The sequence below is a fragment of the Marmota monax genome, unplaced genomic scaffold (genome assembly GCF_021218885.2).
Source record: "Marmota monax isolate L192 unplaced genomic scaffold, Marmota_monax_Labrador192_F-V1.1 WCK01_AAM20220418_F8-fsc00001, whole genome shotgun sequence".
Taxonomy (NCBI): domain Eukaryota; kingdom Metazoa; phylum Chordata; class Mammalia; order Rodentia; family Sciuridae; genus Marmota; species Marmota monax.
Window position 1 is genome coordinate 18,012,466 of NW_026693777.1, and position 16,187 is coordinate 18,028,652.

The window sequence follows — 16,187 nt, forward strand, 5'->3', positions numbered from 1 at the left end:
AGGTCTTTAAGCACCAAAGAGGTGGGAGGAGGGATTAGCTGACAACCCTGGGAGCGCTGGGCAGAAGGCCCTGGGGAGTGACGGCCCCCCATGGGGGAAGGTCGGAGAGAAAGAACAGAAGAGGCAGCTCTCTCAGAAGGGGTCAGAGGCCTCAGGTGGCCCCCACTTCATCGCCAGTGTGCCCCCACATTCGGTCCAGGGTGGGGGGATTATCCGGGCCAACCACCCTGCCCTCGACATTGTCTTGCTGGGTCAGGCCCCCACCCTGTGCGTCACTGACTGTGCTAGCCTGTGATTCTCCAGGCCAAGAGCCCAGAGACACCCGCTCTGACCCTCTTCCTTTGCCTAGGCCCAGAGAAGTCAGGATGGAACACAAAGAGCAGGGCTCCGCGGGATCACATCCTGGAGAAGAGGGGCAACTAGGAGGGTGGCAGAGCCAGCTCCGAGGGCGAAGCCAGCTCTAAGCGAGGAAATCAAGCTGCTCTCCCCAGCTTGCCCTGAAATCCTTTCCAATCAGGGAGTCTAAAATTACCATATTTACAGCATCTGCAGCCAAGCCCAGCACTAAACAAGATGAATAGCCATGACGCACGAGGCTGAGCAGAAGTATGTGGCCAGGCTGGGCTAGGCTGGGCTGGGCACTGGGGCGAGGGACCCACAGGGGAGAGCAGGACCGTCCCAGGAGGGGGGCTTATGGACAGGATTCACCCACCACTCAAGGAAGGAAGCTGACTTTAGAAAGCTCTCCCTCCTGCTTCTGCTCCCCACTACCCGCCTTCAAATTCTCCAGGAGGAAACCACCGAGGCCTCTAAGACAGTATCCCTAAATGGACTTTCCTGAGTGTATAGGGAATTGGGGGGAGTATCACTAGTGGGGTTTTTCTTTGGACTCTTCTAGTGGGGACACCATGTCTTCTTCCCAAGTATCTTACCTACTCCAGGGTCAGCCCACGCAGTCTAAATGACTCCATTCATAAAACGGACCTGAAGGTCTGAGTAATTTAGCTTTGGAGGAGATGGAGACTAGGAAGGACGGGGAATGTTCTGTGTCAGGGTGTCCCAATACGCTTTGTCCCAGCCTGGCCTGTTCTTTCCTGGATAGGAAGAATGCCCAGGAAAAGAGGGTGGAGACTAGTGACCTGCTGACTCTCCCTTGGCGAGAGTCAGAGAGAGGAGGGACCTGTGTACCACTGAGAGATGGAGGCTGGAAGCCCAGTGCAGTTTCTGGAGCCCCAGCAGCTCACCAGAGATGCCTGCACCCAGATTCTGCAGAGTGAACAGGCGCTGACCCCAACTCTCCTCTCTTTGGCCAGGGCATCTCCACACGATCTGCTTTGTGTACTGGCTTCGTTTTACATTTTTCACGTCACATCTATCTCCAGTGACATTAGTATCCAGAAATCACTGACCTGTACCAGTGGATGGCAAGTAGAAGACAGTGTGGGGATGAAGGGAAGGAAGGCAGAATGAACTGTCTGTAGAAAGGGGGTTAGACGTGGCGAAGGATGCTGAGAAAGGAGATTTCTACAGAGGGGTGGCCAAGACCAGCACTAATGTGTGAAAACATCTCCCCCAAGACAAATGGAACCAGAGCGACCTGCAATAATCCCCCTAAAGGCTGAACCCGGACTCCAAAGCATAGACCACTTGCCTTACATCTATCTAGTCCATGAGTGCGGTTCCTGGTAGGAGATGAGGAGATGTAGAGTTGGTGGTGTTTCCAAGCTGAGGACACACTCAAATATGCGGAATATTCAGCAGACAAGTAGATCTGGCCCTGCCCTCAGAGAATGCTAGAAGAAGAAATTGATAAACTACATATATGTGTGTGTTCTATTCTTCTCAGTGACCCAGAAATGCCATGAGCTCCCCATTGACAATAACGTGGTATGAACTGAATGGTGTGTGTTACCCAAGATGGTGGCCCCCATGGCCACTGACCTTTGTCCTTACCTTTTCTCTACAGTAGCAGAAGTTCTCTTCTCCTATCTCTTAGATCTCACCTTTTGTCTCCTTCCTGGCTTTTCTTTCCCACTCTCCTATCAAATGGTATTTGGCTCTAGGTTTGGGCTTCTGTTTTCTCTTCCAAGTCTGCTTTCCTTGAGTGACCTTACCCTCTGCTGACTCCATTTATCACCCAAAACCTGTGACCTTAGCCCCAGCCATCTTCCTGAATTGCCCACATATATTTCCAACTGTCTACTGGACATCTCCAGTTGGAAGATGGTTGTCTCAGATCGCACATGTCCAAAACTGATCACATTATCTATGCTCCCTTGCTTCCCACGACGTCAAGCCCTCCTCAGGTTCCTCCCCTATCGTCTCTCTCTAGATATGCCAGCCACTCAGACATCCCAATGGAAACCTTAAAGACACTCTAACCCCTCCAGCTCCCTCACCATCTGTCAATGTGAATCTGAGGAGCCCTTTAAATCTCTCTCCTTTTCACCTATGCCACTGCTGTCCTGAATTCAGCCCTCCACGCTCCTCTGCTACTGATAATCCTTCCTGTGAGATCTTCCCATCCTGGGATCTTCTTCCACACTACAAATTGGAGATAAGTATCTAACCACAGATATGATCATTCATTCATAACTAATTGCAGAGGGCCCACTTGGTTCCAGTGTTTGCGCTCAGAACTGGGAATAGGTTGGTGAGTAGGACTAACAGGGTTCCTGTCCTCATGGGACTCACATCCCAGTTGGGGAACCAGACCAAAAAATAAGCCCAGAACAGATACATGAATGAAATATCTCTCAGTTAGTTGTAAGGTGGAAATAACGGGGCAGGGTGGGTATCTGAGCCACCACCTGCAGAAAGACCTAGCGGCTCCTCATTACCTACAGAACAAATTTCAGAGTTGGGACCTACATGGTCCAATCTGTTTTCAGCCTTCACCCCCACTGCTGCCTCTGGCCTCCCAGTCCTCTTCCCAGTCCTCTTTCTTTTTGAATCCCTGGCAAGTAACAAGCAGATGTACTGGAGGATTCAAAGTGTGGGTGAATGGACGGTAGATCATGTCTACTCTTGGTGAACTTTCCTTATGTTGGCCCCTTCCCCTTCTCCATCTTCTCTCATAGTCTTTCTGCTCTGGTTACTTCTAATGCTCTTTCCTAATAGACACCTGAGGCATTAAGGGCAAGGCAGATCTTGCACCATTCTGAAAAAAGTGTCTGGCACGCAGTAGGTGCCTGAAACACCTATGAAGAGCACAAAGCTAAGGGAAGTGACAGCTATTCTTTAAAAACTCTTTCCTGCTAACAACTCCAGTAGTCATAGTATTTGAAAAGAAGAGTCATGAAGACATCCTTTGCTAAGAGGATCGCCAGAGGTACACACCTGTTCTTGCTCAAGGAACAGCCTCAAAGAGCCCAACTTTGTCCCTGTGTCTTTGCCTTTAAAAAGATCTTTGCATAACCAAAGAAGAGAACAAGGAACCAGATATGTGCCCGTGGAATTGATGCCCAAAGATCTGCCATTATTCATCTGAATGGAAAGTCATCTGGGTTAGCTGTTGATTCTAGGGTTCAGCTCATTCCTTCAAATGATCTGTGAAGAACCAACTCGGTTTCCATCCTAGCAACAGGGTATTTATTTCTTTCCAAGGATCTTAAGTGAAACCTAATTTCTCTGCTATTCCCACATCCCATTCCTGGAACTCCCTAATCACTATTCCCTGCCACCAGAATAATTGAACACAGGGTTCTGTTGGTCTTTGGCAAACCCACTGGGAGTCCCTGCCTCCTTCGGCAGGATGGCGGTAAGGTGGACAGGTAACCAACCGTAAGAAATTCAGTAAAAAGTCTGATTAAAGGTAAGAATAAAAATAAGAGGTAGATTTTCTGAGTTGTTTTGGGCCCGATGCCTGCTCTAAGAAAAGTACTGGGCATATGCCAATCTGCCTGGCCTCCCCAAATCATTGGCTCTTCTGAATTTAACACATGGTCACCTCGCCTTCCTTTCTTTTTTCAATCTCTCCAGAAAGCACCCTACCCGTGGACCTGAGCATCTCATTAGTCTGCCTTCCTTAGAGGCCATTTCAGATTTCTCTTGACAGTCTTATTTTATTTGCTCGGGTACAACGTTGCCAGCCTCATTCTTCTCAGCCAAGCCTCCAAAGGAAACATGATCCGTTTGCTGCGTCAGATCACTTGGAAATAGATACAACTGGCTGGGCGTCGCTCCATGCGGGGCTGTAAAATTGCTCTCTCCTTCTAAGTGGGTTGGGTTGAGCCCAAACTGAGGCAAGAGGTTTCCAAGGGACACAGAGCAGAGGATTGTAGTAGGTGGTGGTGATGTCGTCAGAAGTCCTCTGGCTTGAGTCAGTGTTAACCTTGCACAGTGTGCGTGGGCAGCAAACCAAACAGCCAGGTCTTCAACACTGGGGTTCATGAAACATTTTACAAGAATGGTGGGGGTGTAGACTTGGTGTGAATCTCTTCATTCAAGCCAAGTTCTAGTCTAAATTTTTGCGTTTCCAAGATAAATGAAGACTCCTTAAATTGATTTTGAGACTTATGTATCTTATGCAAAGCTAGCGGGTTGTCTACACTTCCGCAGGGCCACGTTTATTGAATACCATTGAAATCCTGATATACATTTGCCCAAGGTCTCCTTGGATTTTCAAATGGGATTAATTTATACTTTGGCTTAATTTTTCACGGTGGCATTTTGTTCTAATTACCTGAGAGGCTGTCTAGTCTAATGAAAAGAGTTCTAGGTGGGGGATCAGAAGTCCCAGCCGCATTGATCATGGAGCAAGTCACTTAATGTGCCTCAGTTGCCTTATCTACAAAATAGGAATTGTGTTACTTGCCTTGAAAATCATAAAGCATTATATAAATTAACATATGGCGGGGCTGGCCTCAACTGTGCTGTGTGATTGAAAATGAAGTGATTCTGTAGGTCTTATTGAAGCTGTGGACCAAAACAATGTGACAGGGAGGTGAACTGGTAGTCAGGTGAGTAGGACACCAGCTGTCCTGTTAGAGGGACTATTTTAAACTCAAGCTAAATCCTTTAATCTCACTCATCATGATTTTTATATAACCTTCCATTTTAGATCACAGAAGTAGGCCATTTGATCTTATACACAGTCGAAAGATTTTCCTCCATTTTTCTATGAGGAACATAATGATAATTCCTGATATTTGATAATCTGCCTTCATTGAACAGCTTCTAAGTCCCAGGCATCTAGCTTCTCGGATATAGGAATAAAAATCCTTGACTTCAGGGAGCTCATTCCTTTGAAAAGATGTACTTGTAAACACAATTATGGAGAAAAAGCCAGAGAGAGGACAGAAGAAAAGTGACAAGCTTTTAGGACTGCCATTGGCAAACTATAACTGTAGGGCCAAATCCAGTTCACCACCTATTTTTGTGAAGAAAGTTTTGTTGGGTGGGCGTGGTGCCTGTAATTCCAGCAACTCAGGAGTCTGGGGCAGGAGGATCACAAGTTAGAGGCCAACCTGTGCAACTTAGCTAGTCCCTGATTAAAAGAAAAATTCAGAAGCACCGGGGATGGAGCAGAGCAGTAGAGGGCCCTAGGTTCAATCCCCAGCACCACACATACACAAGAAAAGTTTCGTTAGAACACAGAGATGCTCATTCGTTTACATATTATCTGTGACTGTTTTTGCACTGGCAGAACCGAGTAGTTGGTTCAGAGACAGTATGGCCTGCAAAGTTTAAAAAAGTACTTTCTGGCTTTTCAGAGAAACAGTTTGTTGACCTCTGGGTTAAGGGAGTCAACTCTTACAAAGATTTAACAGTGGGTTAAAGTAGAGAACAGGAGAAAGATTTTCCAGTTGACTAGAACAGTCAAGTACAGGGGAACACACTTGTTAGAGAAGCAATGTGCTCTCGAGCTGGGGAGGTAGCTCAGTTGGTAGAGTGCTTGCCTTGCATGCACACCGCCCTGGGTTCAATCCCCATCACCACCACCACCAAAAAAAAAAGAAGGCACTTTCTTCCCTTTCGTGGGCATCTGCCACCACTCTGAAGTGGCAGAGGCCATGACGAAGGTCAATCCCTTTGTGACTTCTGACCAAAGCAGGGGCTATAAAAGATATTTCAACACACCTTCCTGTGTTCACAATATAAACTCTTTCCCTCTTTTCAAAGATTTGACAGAAGTACGGCCTTCAGTTCTGCTCACCTGAAAGGATGATGGAGTTCAGGAGTTGCAGGGGGTAGTTTCTACCCTGAACAGGTACAGTGGTAACAGGCTCAAAGCACAATGCCCCATGTGGATGTGCGTCCCAGGAGGTGGTTGTCACCAGGCTAAACCACAAAATGGGCCAGGACCACAAAATGGTCAGAAAGCCAAATCTCGATAAGTAGGAAAGGAAAGGGGCAAATATACAAAAGAAACATCTGAGAAGGCGCAGGAATAAAGTAATATATAACTTTCATTAACAACTGCTAAAATGGCAGGTGTGGTCTTTATTCCTATAATTCCAGCAATTTGGGAGGATGGGGCAGAAGGATCACCAAATTCAAAGCTAATCTCAGCAATTTAGCAAGGTCCTGTCTCAAAAAAGTGTTGAGGATGTGGCTCAGTGGTTAAGCACCCCTGGGTTTAACCCCCGATACAAAAAGGAAAATACACAAACCCTGCAAAAATGCTAGAGGTAACGTCACAAGCCTGTAATCCCAGCATCTGGGGGGCTGAGGCAGAAAGAGTGTGAATTTGAGGCCAGCCTTAGAAAATTAGCAGGACCTTCAGCAATTTAGTGAGATGCCATCTCAAAAAAGTAAAGTGAAAGGACTGGGGGTATGGTTCCATGGTAAAGCACCCCTAGGTTCAATTCCCAGCACTCAAAATAAACAAAGAAGAAACAAAAACAAAACTGTTAAAATGGAAGAAAGAAAGAGAGAGAGAAAGAGAAAAAGAAAGAAAGAAGAGAAAACCAGCAGCTGCAGTAATGGGGGTTCTCATTGGTACCAGACAGGGACCAACAGATGAGTCTGGAAAAAAATGGGCTGGTTTGGGTGGGGAAGCGCCCATTAAGTCAAAGCTAACATGTTTGAAATCCATTCTGTAATCCCTGGTCTCCAAATGGGACGCATTGTAGAGCTGAATCAAACTGAAGTATTAGGATCCAGGCAGAAATTACTGGAATCTTTATTTTTTTAAGAAATAAGAGATGTGGCTTCATAAAATTTAATGTACACATTGAGAATGGGGTCCAGACTTTTTTAAGTTCCTGGAGAACTTGAAACAAAGTATATCAATACCAAGAACTGTTATTCCAACTTCCACTCTGCCAGTATTTTCTTCTTTCCAGAATGTCGATATATCTTTGCAATGAGGCATTAGTTGGGTGACATAAAATTTTAGGGATGGTAAATACACCTTAGGAACACCTCATGCCATCTGGACTCAACTTTCCCCTGTGACCTACATGAGTTTCTAAGGCAAAGGAGTCTCGATTAGGAGGGATGCAGCCACTGCCACCACCACTGAGGCCAGTCCCCCTCCTGACAGGCATGAGTAAGGGACTCTACGGGCAGACACAGTCTCTGAGGCCTGCACATAGGCTTCTGGGAAGGATGATGGCATTTCTCTTCAGAAAGAGGCCAGGTGGGCCCATTAATCGAGATAGCCAGCTCTGTTTAACCACCTAGTCCTTGTCACAAAGAACCCAGTTGCCAGATTGGAGGAGTTTGACCTATATCCTGTCACAGGCTTCAAGAAAAGAGGAGCCTTTTCGTTCTTGGCGTTCCGTTGCCGCAGTTGGTGGCAGTAAGCGAGGCAGGATGCTGCGGAATCTGCTGGGTTTCTGTCAGATTGACCAAAGGACCATCAGCTCTGCTTCATGCAGCCATTTTGAAAAGAAAGTTCCAGAGAAACAAAAGCTGTTTCAGGAGGATAACGGAATTCCAGTGCATCTAAAAGGTGGGGTAGCTGACGCCCTGCTGAATAGAGCCGCCGTGATGCTCACAGTTGGTGGGATGGCAGATCCTGTGTATCAGTTGGCTATTGCCTCACTTCCCAAGAAGCAGGACTGTTTACAGTCATCTCAGCAATCATTAGGTTCAGTTTAATTCAGCTCTCTATAGACCAGTGAGTGACCTGATAAGTAACTGAATTCTTCTTGGGGATCAATATTTACTGACTTGTACTAACTGCCACCAATAAAGCAGTCTTTACCATGAAAGAAAAGAGAGAGAGAGAGAGAGAGAGAGAGAGAGAGAGAGAGAGAGAGAGCCTAAACTGAATTGAGCAGAGAAAGGATCCGTTGAGTCCCCTGGGGATAAAGTTTGAGCTGTCCCTGAGAAGACAACCTGGAAACATGAAAGAGCATTTTCTTCTCTGTGCTTCACCAAAGAGGGCACAGGCTCTTCCTTTCTGCCTATCTCTTTGAAGAACTTGGGAGGGGAAAAATGAAAACAAAAACAAATGACAGCAACCACAACCACTTTTTATGACCACAGATGGAGTTGGGGGCAGGGGCAGAGAAGAGACACTCTGCCTGGCTTTCCCAATTCCACATCATCTGGGCCTGCTTTGTGACTAAATCTTATTCCCCACATGGATTCTTCATTCCAGCAGCGTCTGTTTTCTTTCCTCAGAGAGATCACCCAATTCCATTCTTTGCTTTTGGTTGAAATTCCACTCAATGTTGGCCCTCACGAGCCTTCGTCTCTTTACAAAGTGTCACCCATTCTGCTACACCCACCCTCTCTTCCGTCTCCTGGTTAGCCGGAGTCACATTGAAGCAGGGCCCCCTTGTATGTTTCTCTGATTCAGGTCTCACCAGCTGACTTTCTTGGGAGGATGTGTCATTATGTATTTCCATAGAAATGAGTGAGCAAGTTGGAGAATAAATAATAACTCATTCCTATATGAAGATCAAGATCTTGGAAAATGGAGTCAAACTGAATGAGGGGGAGATGACGCTCATGGTTCATGGGGCTCAGAGCTTATCTCAATTGACCAAGAATTCTGGCTTTATAAGAATTCTGGCGACCCATACAGAGCTGGGGCATGGTCTGTGCCTCCAATAACGTGCAAATAATTCAGAATTCTATATTTGCCCTGCAAAGACGAGTTGAACTCTCTAGATCTTGGAGTTTTAAAAAGCACAGGGTATGGTTCACTCATGACTGGAAGCATTGGGAAGGGGCAGAGCCAAGGCAGAACTGTCCAAGTGATGTTCTCTGTCCACGTGGCTTTGGTGGGACTTCTGGGGCCGGATGCCAGCACAGACATGCCCTTACACCAGCTCATAGCGCCTGAAGGAAGCACCAACATGAAGACAGCTCGAACACTTTCAGAAAAAAACTCTGGAGTCTTAGCTAACAGCAGGCTGGAATATGTGGGACCCCAAAGGAGGCCACAGTTTAGCATCCTTTCATCCAGAGGAGGGAAAAAAATTCCTCCTTTCTCATTCCTTCTCCCAAATTAAAACAATGAAAATCAGTTCTCATTATCCCGATAATTAAGTCCCATTCAGCCAGCTGACAGCAGCCAAAGAATGATTTTTCTGTGCTGCTCTGTGTGGCTGCCCTCTGCGGCCCCATTCATGGACCACTGTGTGCATTTAATCACCCTTAGCTGGGCTGAGCTAATGAAATGCTGGGGCCTTGCCCTGCCCTGACCCTGCTGCTATTTCTATCTGAGCTCAGCACGTCCTTTGCTTGACAGTTGCAACCGAACAAGCAGATTTTTCTCTCCCATCTATGGAGTGTAAAGAGCCTATTTTGGCAGCCTGTGGGGCTGGGGACCCCGCTGGAAACCCAGTGAATGCCCCTGGAGGTTAATGTGCAAAGCTGTTTTCCAGACCAAGAGGCGGGAGAGGGGGAGGGCGCGCTGTGGCCCCGTGGAGGAAGGGCTGGGGGCTCTTCTGGGGCAGAAAGGGAAGATGAGCCTAGAAGGAAGGGGCCGTGCAGTGGGGGCACGTTGATGTATCCTGATGCAGACCTGAACAAAAGCCCTTTGTCATTATCAAAAATCTCCCTCCCTCACTGGGGTCAAAGTGAGAAAATCCATCCCGTTGGGTTTCCAGTTCACATGGCGTGGTGAAAGGAGAGGATCCAGCAGAGAGACTGCTCTCTTGAAATTCTTGTTGTTTTAACGAGTCCCCAAGATTCAGAAGTTTGGGACTAAGTTGCCAAAATTATAGGTATTTATCCATATTGAAATTTAGGAATTTACATTTAACTAATGGAGGAAAAAAATAAAATCCCAAATTTTCTCTGAGGGAATTTGGCGAGAAGAGACCCAAACCATTGTTAAATGTGGTAGTAGATGGCTTTATAAAAATAGAAAGGACATAGCTAAGAAGCACTTTAATAAGGTTGACAAACTCCAATGCCCCTAAGGACCAGAAGGTCAGAGGTCACCCAAATGAGTGAAGGGAGACAGGTGGGAACTATGACCCATTGGAAAACACTCGCCCAGTCTTCGTTAGAATGGCAGTTGCTGGGTAGCTCTGGTGGCTTCGTGCCATTCAGGTGAACAGGCCCCGAATTACACGATTCCCCCCTCCCTGCCTCTCTTCCTTCTTTCCTTCCTGCCCAACGCTCCCTCCTTCCTTCCTTCCTTGAAACGAGGCATCTCTATTCTTATATGAAGTCTCTAATTGTTAAATGCTAGAAACTGATTCAAGATGTGAAACACACACACACACACACACACACACACACACGGTGTGCTAGCCAAACAGAATATGTTGGCATACTGTAAGCCCACACCTAACATTTGGAGGGCCTGGGGTCAGAGTACAAATGGAGGCCCACATATCATATATCTAAATATTTAAAAGGTATAAATCAAGCTCATGAACTGTTAACAAAATATGTTCTCTCAACCTACAATGAAAATATATGCGTTCCTAGCAGCATAAAAACCTGGGGTGAAATCAGAGTGCTAGGATAACTTGGAGTTCACAGTAATGGAGCAGTTTGGGGAAAGCAGGCTCCTGGCCCCCTCCCTTCTCGCCTCCATCCTGCATTACCAGGGGTCTTGCATATCTTAGCCTACAAGTCAAGCTCTGTCTGTCCCCCTGTACCTGCCCCTTGAATTAGCGCTGTACACATCAAGCATGCAGACTGCCCGGGGAGAACACACTTAGATGGATTTGGCCATGTTTGAGAGGATGCTGACTGAGGTCCTGGGACGAAGAGTGTGGTCTAAAGGAAGAAGCATGAGCTTGGGTGATCACTTCATTTTAGTCCATGGGACAAGAAAGGGCCACAGTGAGGGGCTTTAAGTGTGGGATCTCAAGGCAGGGATCTCTTTTAGCAAGATCTAAGTGTGTCACTGGCCCCAATTTGGGATCTCAGACTTAAATAAGCAAATGTCTGTGAGTGAAGAAATTTTGACTCTTGGCCTGTTTTTATAAATAACTATGTGACTTTAGATAAATTAGTTTTTGATTAATCAGTTTCTACATTATAAAATGGGGACAGAATACCTCTTTTTAAAAATATCTTTCTGTTTCAACATGTTTTTTAATATCTTTATTTTATATTTTTATGTGGTGCTGAGGATCGAACCCAGTTCCTCACACATGCCAGGCGAGCGCGCTACCGCTTGAGCCCCATCCCCAGCCCCCAGAATACCTCTTTTAACAAATTTGCTTGAGAAAATTATGCATCTGGAAAGTAATAACTTGAAAAGTAAGAAGGAGGACTCAGAAAATAACTTCCATAGATACAAACTTTATCAAAAGGAATACATGTATAAAGGTCTCACTCAAAATACCGCATTGAAAGTCTATCTTTCCTTCCTTTCTTTTTTCTTTTGTGGGATTTGAACCCAGGCCTCATGTATGCCAAGCCAGTGTTTTACCACTGAGCCCCAGACCCAGTCCTAAAAGTCTTTCTTTTAATTCCAGGTATAGACTAAGCCTAGAGGAACTGAAATGACAAGACTTTTCGGGGGATTTTCCCTCTCTTCCACCAGTCCATTAGGATGGTTGTCCCATCACATTGTTCTTAAAAAGCTATTACAGAGGAAATAAAATGAAAACAAAACCTGGGATTTCAGTGGTTCATGGCCTGATTGGAAGCACAAAAGTTTTCTTGTCTCCTTTACTATCACACAGCAGTTAGGTCTTGTGGCTGTTTCTTGAGTCAGAAGGCCAATTGCCCATTTTTCCTTCCTAATAACACTTTGATTTTCTTTTGAGGGATTATCTTTTCCCTGTAGGATACAGTCTGCGCACAGTGCTGGTAAACAGGCTTGTGATCCATGTTGGGCCAATCAGATGCTCCCTCAATGGAAAGTGAATTTGAACAGAGGGACAAAGAGAGTGGACATGATGGAAATTTCATCCCATCCAGGTGAAGTATCCTGACCAGAGACTTTTAACCTTTGATATGGTTCTTGCTTCTTAGCTTCTAGAAGTTTGCTTGCTTTCTACCCATTTCTAAGACTGATTTTCCAACCTTCCCTTAATCCTGCGGGCGCTCTCCATTCTTCTTTTAGACTCCCTTTGGCTTACATTGGCCAGAGGTATCCCTGTTGCACACACCCAGAGGACCTTGGTGGCTATGGTGGCACCAGGGAACCGTGGTGCTGGCCTTCAGGCCAGCTTACTGAGCGCTATTGAGACCTTCCACGTGCCCTGACCGCAGCGAGAGCACAACTCACTAAGGGAAATGACACAGAGACTCAACACTGAAGCAGTGGCACCAGCCCAGGCTTCCTCCACCCAGTTACACATATTCATTTTCTCTCCGGGTTTTCCTGGAATGTTGGAACATTCATTTAGTCTTTCACTTAATAGTATGAGCTGTTCATAAAATGGCCAGCAGAATCCCAGCACTTCAAAGGGCACTCCCAGAATGAGATTGCAGTTGGAATCAATATAAAAATGAGTCAGCGGGGTGCTTCCAAGGGCTGCTGTTAGATCGATGTGTCAATATCACATGCTTAGAAATTAGGTTACAATGCACCTGACTGCCCTTGAGAGAAGTTAGTGGAAAAGGGCAGAGGGCTCGCCAGGTGTCTGGGTGAGGACATGTGGGAACTAGAAAATAACAAAGAAGGGAGATATGCAGGGGCGGGGGAAGATATGGGGGATGGAAGTAAAAAGATCTGGGAGCTGATGGCAGAGAGTACCTGATCACCAGGACAGAGGTGCAAGAATGTAGGACACTGGGGCAGAAAATACCCCAGACTGACTTTTAGATTGACTTTTGAAATCAATGTTAATAATTATTGTTTAAATGCTGGGGAGGGGGCGGCTAGGAAGGATTGAACCCAGGGGTGCTTAACCACTGAGCTGCATCCCCAGCCCTTTTTAATATTTTATTTAGAGACAGGGTCTCAGTGAGTTACTTTAGGGCCTCGCTAAGTCGCTGAGGCTGGCTTTGAACTCATGATCCTCCTGCCTTGGCCTCCTGAGCAGCTGGGTTATTGTTTAAATATTTAACTTCAGTCATCACCAGAGTCCTTACCTGAGCTATCACCTGAGCTCTTACCCTGAGATTGCTCTGCAGATCCTCCAAGGATGGAGGTAAGGATGCAGAGGCTGTACAGCCGAGCCAAAGCTAGAGAGTGAGGCCCCGGGGTTCTGTCCCCAGCTCTACAAACAAACAGAAAACAAAACATATAAAGCACTTAGTAATATCTCTGGCACATTAGTGCTCAATAAATATTAGTTACTATTATTCAATTTTAAAATATTTATTGAGCTTTCTCAGTGTTCCAGGCACTGTTCCAGTTCTTGAGATAGATCAGTGAGCAAAACAGACAGAGATCTCCACCCTTGGGGGGTTTACATTCTAGCGGGGGAGACACTATAAACAATGTTGGTGGTATCACTGGTCTCTGACCCCTTACCCACCCACTCCACTGAGCTTTCTGGAAATCCTCTAAATCCTAAATCCTTTATCCTCTTCAAACATTCTGTTGGTCTTCAAGCCTTAACTCAAACCTGACTGGCCCTGAGGATTTGCACTCAAAACTGGAGCTGGGTTTTCTCTCGTTGTCTATCCCAGACCTAAAGTAGAGACTTGCTTCCTCCTGCTACTTCTAGACCTTTCCTCCTGCTACTTGCAGTTTACCGCAGGGCTACATCCCTATCCCTTTTTATTTTGATTTTGAAATACAAATAACTGGGATTATAGGCGTGTGTCACCGCACCAGGCTTCCTCCTTTATCCTTTACAAACCATGGCTATTCTCAGCAACTTAGGAGTTCAAAGCCAGCCTCAGCAACTTAGTGAGACCCTGTCTCAAAATAAAACATAAAAAAGGGCTGGGGATGAGGCTCAGTGGTTAAGCACCCTCAGGTTCAATTCCCAGTACCAAAATATCAAAACAAAGACAAAAACCATGGCTACTTGGTTGCCCCTCCCTGCAGACCAGTGACCCTCTCCCACCTCGGTTGCTGTCACACCGGTCTCTCTGTTCCTCGGTTGTTGAACACTTGGGCTCTAACTCACCTTGCTTTTTCACCCCTGTGTTGTCATTATTTGGGGGCCTTTAGCACCTTGCTCTCCGAGTCCCTGGACCTCCTCATTTCCACCCATTTCTGCCACTCATTTCTCAGCTACATGAAAAGGCCACAGCCTCTGCCTGTCACGCCATCTTTCAGGCCTAGATTTCAGGTGTCCCCCCAGCAACGACGTTTCACCCTTCCAGCCCCCCTTCTCCAGCAATTCCTGGGCCCTAATAAGACCTCCAATCGGTTAAGTTGATTCACTTCTTATGATTTTTCATTATTTTGTTTTACTTATCACCTTCTCTCATGCCTTTATTTTTCTCTATATCCATAATCAATTCTACAATTCATTACTACTGAGCTCTGTCTTACATCTCTTTGTCCCTCTCTCTCATGCCAAACCTACTTAGATATCACCAATATCAGATTAAACCCACCTACTGGTTTAGGCTGCAATGGCCCTAAAGCAGTTTAAGATTAACAGAGAAAATAATTCACCTCAATTGACTGACTACGTTTTACATCCACGATTTAGTCCTCAAATGCTCAAATAGGCTATGCTGCTTCCCTAGTAAGTTCATTTTAACTTTTCTAAGAGCACTGGTTACATCTCCTCCCCCTCAGACCTCCAGTGATTATCTGTTCTTAGCTGATGATGTAAACTCAAGTCTCTTTGAGAGAACAGAAATAACCAGACAGGAACTTCCTCAACTCCAGATGTGACATCTGTAAAACTATAACCTAGTATGTCTTTCCTTCCATTAAAGGCAACTCCCTCTACTTGTGCTGGATGCCATCCTCTCTTGATGTCCCCAGGATTTTGTTCCCAAGGTCATCCACCCCTCCAGCAGTTTCTTCTGCTCTATGGATAATTCTCATTAGTATATAAAGTGCTCAGGTAGATTCCTATCTTGAAAAATTCTCCTTCCATATGACCTCCCTTCCAGCTACCATTTCACTCTCTGATCCCTTCTAATTTGTTTTCTGTAGTGTATGCAGAATGCTGTTGACTTTGATATATTGATGATATTATATTCAGCAAACTTATTACTTATAATGACTTCCCTACACAATGATTTCTTTTTTGCATTAACAATCTCATTCTCTTTAAAGAAAGGTAGCTTTGTCTGTTCCCTTTCCAGTTCTTATTCCTCATTTCTCATTGCACTGATAGGATTTCTGGAATGATATTGGATAACAGGTATCTTTGTCTTTTTTCCGAATTTCATGAATATGCATCTCAGGTTTTATTTTAGATGTGATGTCCATAAAGTTATTAGTAATAGATTCCTTATCAAGTTAAGGAAATTCCTTCCTACTTTGTTTGCTAAGAGTTTTTTTGTTTTATTTTGTTTTGTTAATAATGGAGGAGACATAGATTCATCAAATGATTTTTCTGCATCTATGTAAGATGATCATTAACATTTTGTATTTTAATCTTTTTCTCTAGTATATTCTGTCAGTCATCTCTGATGTTAGATCATTCTTGCTTTTATTTTTTATTTATTTATTTTTTTGGACACAATACCTTTATTTCACTTATTTATTTACTTATTCATTCACTTTTTAGGCAGTGCTGAGGATTGAACCCAGTGCCTCAGACATGTGAGGTATGTATTCTACCACTGAGCCACAACTGCAGCACCCCTATTCTTGCTTTAAATAAATTCTACAAGAAAGTTTTTTAAAACACACACACACACACGTCATATCTGGTAATATTTTATTTAGGAATTTTCACCTGTCCTTGTAACAGCATCGTCTATAGTTATATTCTTATGTTTGG

At 45.1% G+C, this 16,187-nt stretch overlaps 1 protein-coding gene across 1 annotated transcript; it reads left to right on the forward strand.

Moving 5' to 3' along the window:
* Positions 1 to 7,761: 7,761 nt before the first annotated feature.
* LOC124104615 (cytochrome c oxidase subunit 7A2, mitochondrial-like) lies at positions 7,762 to 8,049 on the forward strand. Its single transcript, XM_046461643.1, has one exon. The coding sequence runs from the start codon at positions 7,762 to 7,764 to the stop codon at positions 8,047 to 8,049; it is 288 nt and encodes a 95-aa protein (XP_046317599.1).
* Positions 8,050 to 16,187: the final 8,138 nt, after the last annotated feature.

Coding starts and splice junctions, on each gene's coding strand:
- LOC124104615 (XM_046461643.1), top strand. CDS start 7,762: ATGCTGCGGAATCTGCTGGGTTTCTGTCAGATTGACCAAAGGACCATC.